The 11,215-nt window shown below is 37.2% G+C and overlaps 2 protein-coding genes across 2 annotated transcripts in view; both read left to right on the plus strand.

Annotated features, from left to right (window-relative positions):
- LOC130215625 (gastrula zinc finger protein XlCGF17.1-like) overlaps positions 1-11,215 on the plus strand; it is a 47,335-nt gene that overhangs the window by 27,353 nt on the left and 8,767 nt on the right. The gene's annotated exons all lie outside the window — the stretch shown is intronic.
- LOC130215670 (zinc finger protein 501-like) lies at positions 4,683-10,428 on the plus strand. The gene is made up of 2 exons (XM_056447510.1): positions 4,683-4,802; positions 8,472-10,428. The coding sequence occupies exons 1-2, from the start codon at positions 4,748-4,750 to the stop codon at positions 9,698-9,700; spliced, it is 1,284 nt and encodes a 427-aa protein (XP_056303485.1). The 5' UTR covers positions 4,683-4,747; the 3' UTR covers positions 9,701-10,428.

The raw sequence follows: 11,215 nt of genomic DNA on the forward strand, positions 1-11,215 counted from the left end.
GACGTATCTCTGTAAACCAATAGAGTTCAGCTGCTCGTGTGGCTCCGCCTTTTGGTACCCTTTCTCGTGTTTGGTACCCTTTCGAAAGGGTGCCGAAAAAGTGGTACGGTTCGGTTCGGTTCGGTACACTTTTTGACAGTGGAAACGGCCATAAAAGCGCACCAAACCGAACCGTACCACTCAGTGGAAACGGGCCTTTATTTGATAACACGTTTCTTCAATTTGTGAGGTTTATTGTTCCAAATAAAATAAAAAAAAACTTTATCAGTTTTTTTTAGACGTGTGATTATCTACTGCTAAAGATAATGCGGGGTACACAAATCTAGATAATCCATCTGTTTTGGTTAAGAAGACTCTGCCTAGAATTGATAAATCTCTTAGGAGCCACCTGTTAAAAATATATTTTACTTTAGATAATCTTGTTGAAAAATTCAGAAACTGTCTGCTAATTAGATTTTTTGTTATATTAATTCCTAAGTATTTTACTTCATTTTTGATTGGTATATTTTCAATTTTGGCATCTAAGGTGTCGTACAAGCAAATAATTTCACACTAATAAATTTAGCTTGAGTCCAGAAGCATCAGAGAATGCATTAATAATGGTTAAAACTGGAGACAATTGATCTTTATCCTTTAAAAATTCTGTCGTACGGCGCTGCAAAAAGACATTTTAAAAAGCGAGTGATTGCTCCATGTTTTAAATTTCTGTCCACAGAGGTCCCGTTTTAATCCTCGATTGGTCTCACGCAGTCAAGTGATGCGATTTCGCAGGTCAGAGTTCACCAAGCTTGAACTTTGCACCTCAGCGAACTGCGAAACTTAACGCATGACCCTGCGTTTCCGGTCTGACGCATTCGTGTACGTATGAATGGAAGTCTATGGGAGGAAAAGGCCAGTGTGACCGCAGCTTAAGATGAAAAGTTAATTCTATATAAAACTTAAATATTTTTTGTATTTTATAGAATTGTCAAAATTAATTGTTTTCCAGTTACATTTAGGATTGATTTCTGTTATTTATTTATAATATATGTATAATAATAAGACTTATTATTATATTTATAATGACTATAAATATTTAAAATAATTCCAATTCTGGTTTTGTCCATTTTTTTACCCAGAGTTAGTGTAAAATAACAAATATTTTCAGAATGTAAATGTTTAATGGTCCTTTTCAATATTAACTAGATGTAACCTTCTAGAACAGGCATGGGCAAACTCGATCCTCGAGGGCCGGTGTCCCTGCAGAGTTTTGCTCCAACACTAATCAAACACACCTGAACACCCTAATTAGTGTCTTCAAGATCACTAGAAAGCTACAAGCAGGTGTGTTTGATTAGGGTTGGTGCAAAACTATGCAGGACACGGCCCTCCAGGATCGAGTTTGCCCATCCCTGTTCTAGAACCATACTTCTATAAACCAACTCTTTATAAGCTTGAGGGAGGAGGGGGGGTGTATATGGGTGGGTTCACTCAGGGTCCCATTAAGCTAGCACCGCCACTGATCAAACTATTACCGTCATGTAGGACTTCTCTGCATATTTTTTGACAAGATCCACACACACACACACACACACACACTCATGGCGAAATGCGGATGTTTTTTCCTTTCCATTTGGCGTGCAGTCCATAACACTCTCACCAGTCTTTACTCCTTATTTGCGTCTAATACCCCAGTTTGTCACGGGGGCATGAATGAAATGCTCACGAGTGAAAGTGAAACTGCCGAACTGCAGTTAAAGTCACCCAAAATTACATGAAAGCACTTCACGTAAACACCTTCATTATATTATTGTCTATTAAGGCGAATAACAAGATTACAGATGTCAGGAGTGTCTTCAAATTAAGTGAAAGATCCAGAAGGGAATCCTGCTGATTTGATTCTGAAGGCCACTTTTTTTTTGTCAGACGCTTCACCGGTTTGACTTTCATTCACCGTCGTTCATTTTAAAAAGCACCCGCTCCATTTTATTTGTATGTGTTTTACTGGAACGCATAAACTCTACAGATGCCTGATAGTTAGATGTGGAGCTAACGTTAATCAGATTCACTCTAGTTAACTGCATCCATGTTAGCACGTCACGTTTGATGTGCTAATTTCACAGTAGGAATACACACAGGTTTGAAGACTCCTTCTCGCCGCCTACAGTGCAATTCGGTCAGCTATACATCGGTGCTAAAATATCAAGGTGAAAGTCATCAGAGCTTGCCTAGAATAAACCCACCTCACAACAAAACTTTGAGAATAGATTAACTATATATTTTTTTTTATCACCCGATAAGAGTCTCGCGTTAACGCCAATAACGCCCCACCACTAAAACATACACATACAAATAACACTATTGCAAGTTCTCACATTTAAATTAGCAAGCTCTCGAGGTTTATTTATCTTCATATGTATTGATCTCCACCACTGATTGGACAGATAATTAAAAATAAAAACTACAGTACGTGTGTTTACATCCTCCATCTTGATGAGCTTATAATGAGATGTAGACGATATTGCATTTTTAACTTGACCTTATCTAAATGTAATACTTTGACATTTACATTTAGTCATTTAGCAGACGCTTTTATCCAAAGCGACTTACAAATGAGGACAAGGAAGCAATTCACACAACTATAAGAGCAGCAGTGAACAAGTGCTATAGACAAGTTTCAGGTGTGTAAATCTAAGAAGCAAAGCATTAGTAATGTTTTTTTTTTTTTTTTGAGAGAGAGAGTACAGTTAGTGGTATAGCCAGAGAGGCAGTTACAGATTAGGAAGGAAAGTGGAGACTAAACAGTTGCGTTTTTAGTCGTTTCTTGAAGACAGCAAGTGACTCTGCTGTTCTGATGTAGTTAGGGAGTTCATTCCAGCAACTGGGCAGATTGAATGCGAGAGTTCGGGAAAGTGATTTCTTCCCTCTTAGGGATGGAACCACGAGGCGACGTTCATTCATATAAATATAAACATTGATATTGATATAAAAACAATGTGGTATAAATCATGATGGCAACAAGCTACTTTGTTTGTTTGTTGATACTTTGTTTTATTTAACAGCGAGGACCACAATGGAAACAAGCCCAGGGCTTTATTGTGTTTTTATCCTCGACAGTTTTTATTTCAAAATGTAAGGGATACTTGTACAGCTTGTCTAAAATCTGTCAAATAAAATTCAATTAAATTCAATTCAAGCGTAAGTGTATCACAAGTAACTGAGTCACTTCAATTTTGACTCAAAATGTGAAATTATCCTTACTAAAAGTTTCAAATAATCTACATAAATAAATATTTTTTGTTAAGAATGTTTATTTTGCATTTTATATGAGTATAATATTGTATTTTATTAATTAAAAAAAAAAATCATACCACCCCTCCCCCTCCGTTGACCATTTAAGCTGCTGAATAAAAAAATCGACACTCATAATTTTGGATTAAAAAATTCCCCCATATATAAATTGTATAATGATTATAACGTTTCTTAACCCTGTTAAAACTGACACATGAACAAATAGTCAGAATATTCACTTTTTTTTTAAACTAAAATGTTTATAAATCCTTCTATCAAGGTCAATTTTTTATACCACATGTTTTTATAAATTTATTATGTATAATATTGATACATCGGACCCTTTGGTCATTATTTTTTTTGCTCAAAACTGTTTTAATTTTAGTTATAAACAAAAGTTTACCAATATAATTTTGATAAAATATTCTAAGACAGTTTGTCTTGACATTTTACAGTCTATTTTATTTCACTTTGTGAGAGCTGTTATAGCAGTTTCAGTCAATCGCAATTGCACATGCATAGACAGACCTTACACCTCTCCCAATATGCACGTGAGAAGTGACTCCATTTGTAAGTTCTTTTGCCCTTTAGGACTCTCATATCTATCATTTAGTTTTGACTACAGTTGTACAAAGCAAGGCATGTCAAAAGTGCTACACTCATTTAGTGTGAAAAAATTAACCAGGGGGCAAAACTTGAACCCGCGTACCCCTCAGTAAATTTGCAGTTGCGCCCCCTGCACACGCCTCGCCGTGATGACGTCAGCGCTGACGCGTTCATTCAGCGTCGAGTCTTCCGAGCTGAGGTGAGTCGTTGCCGCTTTTTCTCGTGTTTACTCAACAATAAAACACACTTTACAGTTTATTAAAGCGACAATCTGCGACTAGTTTCTGCATTGAGTTCACCTCTATCTGTGTGTCTGCTGACCAAAACAATACAGCAGGCAGAGAGGAGCTCTGAGAGGATAATATGAGTGAATGTGTTTGGGTTTGTTTGTACATCTATATTTGTAATATCGCAAAGTATGATCTGTGAATGGAAATAATGTGAATCTGCTGTGTCAGATATATGAAGTTTGTTGCAGGAAACATTTAATTAATAGTTTGTGGTGCGCTTTATTTTATTATTTTTTTTGTGTGATTTCTCAGTTCTGTAGATGTGCTAGTGCTTACAATCGAATTACTTTATTAGTATGAATACTTAAAATTAGATATTGATGTAAATGTACAAATATTTTTATAATAATTAATTATAATAGTGATTGTTTGTAGTTTGAGGCTCATCAATATTCAGATCTACAATATCCCACATTAAGTTAATTGTATTTGTCAACTGACTTGAGCAAATTACACAATCAAATATTGTATTAACTACAATATCTGTCATGATTTAATCAGATTTCTCTTGTTTCTTCTCCTGAAGCTCTGCTGCCATCAGTGAAAGACAAAGACAGAGTTTATTGAAGGACAGTGAGAAGATGAGTGATCCAGAACCCTGCAGAATTAAACAGGAAGAGACTGAAGAACTAATAGGTTTGTGTTTATTCATTACTCTTCAATAATGAGGCTGAAGAACAGTGAAGTTGTTAATCCGACATTCGTCTTCGCTGCTGCATTGATCATAACATGGAGAACACTGGACACTCACTGACCAAGTGCCAATTTCAGATTGATAGTTGACCATCAGATGATAAGCAAGCGATTTAAATTAAAAAAATTAAAAATAAAAGGTCGCAGTGACTATTACAGTTTTTTAAAAGCCGGTAACTGCAAAAGGTCCATTTTCTACAGATCTAGTGGAATGATCAGTTCTTGAATTAATTTTTGGTACCAAGGCACAGAAAAGCACAGTTCAATGGTAGTGTTTATAATGCAAGTTTGAAATGTTAAGAGCAGTGATGTGTCCATCCATAAAGTCTTTTATGGATCTCATACACCAGGGGTGTCCAAACTTGGTCCTTGAGGGTCGGTGTCCTGCATATTTTAGCTTTAACTTTCTTCAACACACTTGCAAGGATGTTTCTAGAAAGCCTAGTGAAGCTGCGGTCACACTTGACTTTTCTTCCCATAGACTTCCATTCATACGCACGCGAATGCGTCAGACCGGAAACGCAGGGTCATGCGTCGAGTTTCACAGGTTGCTGCGGTGCAAAGTTCAAGCTTGGTGAACTCTGACCTGCGAAATCGCATCACTCGACTGCGTGAGACCAATCGAGGATCAAAACAGGACCTCTCTAGACAGAAATTAAAAACATGGAGCAATCACTCACTTTATTAATGTCTAATCATCTTGTTTAATCCCGCCCCTTTTCGCAGCGCCACACGACAGAATTTCGCACACACAAAGCCCGGTGTGACCGTAGCTTTAGAGCTTGATTAACTCGCCCAGGTGTGTCTGATTGTGGTTGGAACTAAACTTTGCAGGACACCGGCCCTCTTCACGGGTGCGCACCTGATTTCAGAAGACTCATGCTGCATCCCAATTCGCATACTTATACTACGCCCTAAAAGTATGTACTTTTTTAATGAAGGAAAAGTTTATACTTCTGAGTGTGCAACAGAAGAGTGCAAGCTTTGGAACATAATACTTCGTCTTCAACAGATCGTTGTTTTGCTTAGTTATGCCCCCTGTCAATCATCCACACACCATCCACATTTCTGTCATATTTAATTTCCTGCCTTATTGGAGAAGCAGCAGCAGGTTAATCACCCATTCACCAGTCTTTCATGCAGAGAAATCTCCTCAGGTGTTTGGATAAGTTCTCATTCAGATTTTCAGACGTCTAAACGCGTCTTTATATAAGTTCAGTATTGTTGTTGCAGATGAATCATAGCACAGATAATGCGATTTAAATATGTTCCAGTGGGCTAGATATTGACTAACAGTCATTCAAACATCTTTACCGAAGCCTCTCTACTTGACGGTTGGTTTCGCGCGTCCATCATGTTTGTAGTTGAAACTTTTCACACGCGTTTGTAGTTCTGATCGAATTTGCGTCCAATGCGCAATGTATCATGGGCAGTATCAGCGGTTATAGTATGGACGCTTCTACACTTTAATTTATGACAGGAAATAGCAAACCATCCGGGAATCTTTGGCATACTCTTTTCAACATACTATAGTTTGGGCCATACTAATTCTATTTTCAAATACTATTTAGGACGGATAGTATGCGGATTGGGACACAGCATCATTCACACTAGCTAAACGTACCGTACTCTGACGTCCAACGAACCCGTTTGCGAATCAAAAGTGCTAACGTGAAAGCACCCTTAGTCATGTTCATTAGTCATTTACCTTCCTGAAAACACTCCTCTGTACTCACAAATAACAGATTTCACAGTCAGTGGTGGATTTAGGCACGGGCAATGTGGGCGATTGCCCAGGGCGGCATGGATAACCCCCCCCCCCCCCCCCCCCCCCCCTTGACTATTGAAGCTATTTACTAAAACAGTTAAATGATACACATTCTCTAACAAAGTGTGGTATCAAATTCCACTGATGCGATGCTCTAAAAGTAAAACATCCCTAGTTTTCTGCTGGTTTAAACTGTATAAAGTCAGCCAGAATTGGAGGAGCTCAACCATGCGTGATTTTGTAAGCTGCACAACCATTTTTAAACTTGATGTTTTCCCAAATAAGCAGGCTCTGGGATTTTTTTTAAAGCAGTACAATGAAAACTAAACTTCATCTAAGATTATATATTAATTGCAGATCTTTTTAAACTGTAGATGTTGTGTTAGTCAGCGGTAACATTTGAATCTTTGATGCGACATTCATACCGAGTAACGCTGTGGGTCGAAAAGAGCAAAAGAGACAGAAAAGGCAGGCAGCGGTGTCATTATCGCAAAATATTGAACATATGTTTAAAAAAATCAGCCAAACAGGCAGGCTAAAGTTACTTACCTCCTAACAGATGAGAATCTGCCCCTATCCATGAGAGTCTAAGCTAACTGGCCACATTAGCTGGGACGTCCTGTATATTTATTGACTTGTCCAGTTCATGACTTCCCTTTCCCTATTTTTGCCATTATTTTTTTAAATAACTGCCCGACGAAGGCTTTAATAGCAAGCGAACTCCTCAGCCATCAGATGTCACTTCACAGCAAAAGGCGCTAATCCAGTCACGTCATGTGTTTTTGAGGCTGTTTGGTCACTTCATTCATTTTATTCTGATCAGATATAAACCCGATCGCTTAAACCTCTTCAGAAGGTGATCTGGGATGCACAATCTGATGTAGGAGAAGTCTTCTTCACTACTGTATTGTTTTTAAACAGAGAAAATATTTTACAGGTAACTTTTATTCTAAATCTTGGACCTTATTCCTGAAATAAAAATGAGCAATAAAAAGGCATGAAGCACCAGAGGCGGACCATATTAAATTAATTTGAATATATTTTGGCTATTGTTGATATCCAGGTATTTTCAAATGTACTTCTTTTTTTTACCAAAAAGGCTAGAAAAATTCTGAAGAATTAATTATTATTATTATTATTATTATACATTCATTCATTGTCTTGTCGGCTTAGTCCTTTTATTAATCTGGGGTCGCCACAGCGGAATGAACCGCCAACTTATCCAGTATTTGTTTTACGCAGCGGATGCCCTTCCATCCTCAACCCATCTCTGGGAAAATGATTATTATTATGTGTTAATTATTATTTTTTATTGAAATTGCTAAATTGGGACTGAGTACAGTTGAATATGCTCGTTTTTGTCTAATAAATGACAGTAGGCTACAGTTTTTTTACTTTAAAACTTTAACAGATTGCTATTTTTCCCAATGATTTATAATTAAATAAATTTGTATTTTAAAAATATTTTTAGTACATCAAAAAGTGTGGTTATGATGACATCTGACTAGCTAATCCAGCAAAAAATGTCACTAAAATGCAGTATTTAAATCTCGTAGTTAATAGAATCTGAGACGTATAACTGCAAAAAGGTCCACATTTAAAGAAAAAAAGAGCCACCCCTTTCGCCAGGCTGGCTACGGGCCAGCCTTTGGTAGACCAACTTATCAGACAATATTAGAAATGAAGGAGGGTCATAGAGTTTAAATCTATTTTTGCAGCCTTCTTTGATCATTTCTAATAAACCCATATTAAATAAACTATATTAAATAGTACATTGTTACATACTTTTTATGTGTTTTATCATAATAAACAAGCCTCTTAAGAATTAACTTGATCATTTTCAGATGTGAAGGTGAAGGAGGAGAGTGAAGAACTGAGTGAAGATGAGGAGAAACATCATGTCAAGAGTGAAACTGAAACTAACACAGAGGCTGAAGATAGTTTTATAATGGAAAGAACAGCTGTAAATGGTTTCACCTGCACTCAGTGCGGAAAGATTTTCAAGCATAAGTACCATCTCAAGCGTCACATGATCATTCACACTGGAGAGAAACCGTACCAGTGTTCACACTGCGACAAGAGATTCGGTGATTCAGGAAACTTGAATTCACACATGCTGGTCCACACCGGAGAGAAAACGCACAGATGTGATCAGTGCGGCAAAACATTTATGAGGTTTTCAGAGCTGAAGAGCCATCTAACAGTTCATGCAAAGAAAAAGCCGTATTCATGCTCTGAGTGCGGGAACAGTTTTAGTAATTGGTCAAATTTAAAAGCACATCAGAAGATCCACACTGGTGTGAGAGAGTTCGTCTGCTTTGACTGTGGGAAGAGTTTTATTAGAGCTGGAGGGTTAAAAAACCACCAGAGGATTCACACCGGAGAGAAACCGTACAAGTGTTCACACTGCGACAGGAGCTTCAATCAGTTACAAATATTGAAAGTACATAGGAGGACTCACACCGGAGAGAAACCGTACATATGTACTGAGTGTGGGAAGAGCTTTAGACAATCACCAAACTTTTATCGACACATGCTGATCCACACTGGAGAGAAACCACACAAATGTGATCAATGCAGCAAAACTTTTCTCTGGCCTTCAGAACTGAAGGATCATCTTAGAGTTCATACAAACGAGAGGCCTTATTCGTGTTCAGACTGTGGGAAGACTTTTGCGCAACAGTCAAATTTGAGACAACATCAGAAGATCCACGCTAGTGTGAAAGAGTTTGTGTGCTTGGAGTGTGGGAAGGCTTTTATTAAAGCTGTGAGTTTGAGACAACACCAGACGATCCACACTGGAGAGAGACCTTACGTGTGTTTACAGTGCAACAAAACATTCAGAGATGCGGCATACCTGAAAGCACATGATCGGATCCACACTGGAGAGAAACCGTACACATGTACTCACTGTGGGAGGAGCTTCACAGTTTCATCATCCCTTAGTTCACACATGCTGATCCACACTGGAGAGAAAACACACAAATGTGATCAGTGCGGCAAGACCTTTTTGAGGGCTTCACAGCTGAAGAAACATCTTAGAGTTCATACAAAGGAGAAGCCTTTTCATTAAGAAATAGTTTTACACATCCACAAAATTGACCTTTCTGAAAACTCATTCACAAACACTGGATTAATCATTTCATACATTTATACAGCGCTTTTCTGGACACTCAAAGCGATTTACACAATGGGAGGAATCTTCTCATCCACCGCCAGTGTGCAGCATCCACCTGGATGACGTAACAGCAGCCATATTGCGCCAGACCACACACCAGCTGATTGGTGGAGAGGAGAGATGAAGCCAATTATGGTTAGGAGGCTATGATGGACAGAGGCCAGTGGGCAAATTTGGTCAGGATGCCATGGTTAAACCCCTACTCTTTTTTTTTTTTTTTTCGAAGGACATCCTGGGATTTTTAACGACCACAGAGAGTCAGGATCTTGGCTTAACGTCTCATCCGAAAGGCGGCGCTCACTGAGCAGTATAGAGTCCCATTCACTATACTGGGGCATTAAGACTCGCACAGAGTGCAGCTTGAGTGCCCCCTGCTGGCCTCACTAACATCACTTCCGTCAGCAACCTAGCTTTCCCATGTGGTCTCTATGCAGTCAATGTAGGGATCTATTTGTAATTCCAAAATAAAAGGATTTGCAAACAAAAAAAAATAAGTATTGAGCAAAAAATAAATAAATAAATACAAATCTCCAAAAATTACAAAGCGAATATTAATTTGAGACATATAAATTAATTCTGCTAACAAAAATAAAGAACTGCAAAGGGAAAATTCAATTTTTGAGAAATAAAAATGAAATTTGCAAACAAAAAAAAACAAATGCAAATAAAAATCGAGCAGTGCAAAAACAAATAAAAAATTCCAATAATAAAAAGAAAACTTGTTATTTGCAACACATTTTTTATAGCATTGCCTTTACAAAAGCTTAAGTTCCCTTGACTCTGTCCTCTTGTCAAATCAGGGCCACAAAGTGAAACTTGAAGTGCAAAGTGGAAACAGCATTCACAAACTCACAGGTGACTAAAAAGCAAATCAAAATGAGCTTTGTAATCGACTGGATTGGTTTTGTAAAGGGAAATGCTATAATGTAAAAATGTTTTGCAAATACTTTAGTTTTCTTTCTGCACTGCTTGATTGTTTTTTATTAGCAGTTCTTTTTTGTTTGTAAATTGAATTTTTATTTTTTCAAAACTTAATTTTACCTTTGCAGTTCTTTATTTTTGTTAGCAAAATTAATTTATATTTCGCAAAAATTAATATTCGCTTTGCAATTTTTGGAGATTTGCGTTTATTTATTTATTTATTTGCTCAATACTTTAGTTTTTGTTTGCAAGTTTATTCTCTTAAGGCCCAATGTGTTTTTTTACATGCATTTTTTTATTTCTCTTTGCTCTTTGGGCTTATTAGAACTTAATTAGAATAAAAATCTTTTGATATGATGTACTTTTAGAGATAAATGATGTCCATATATGTGGACTTGTGGTTCAAATTTACATAAAACTTTTTTTCCCGAATGTTTTTTAATGCATATGTATATAACAGAATTTTTTTTTTTTTTGACTATCAGAGAG

The sequence above is a fragment of the Danio aesculapii genome, chromosome 22 (genome assembly GCF_903798145.1).
Source record: "Danio aesculapii chromosome 22, fDanAes4.1, whole genome shotgun sequence".
In the NCBI taxonomy this organism is placed as follows: Eukaryota; Metazoa; Chordata; class Actinopteri; order Cypriniformes; family Danionidae; genus Danio; species Danio aesculapii.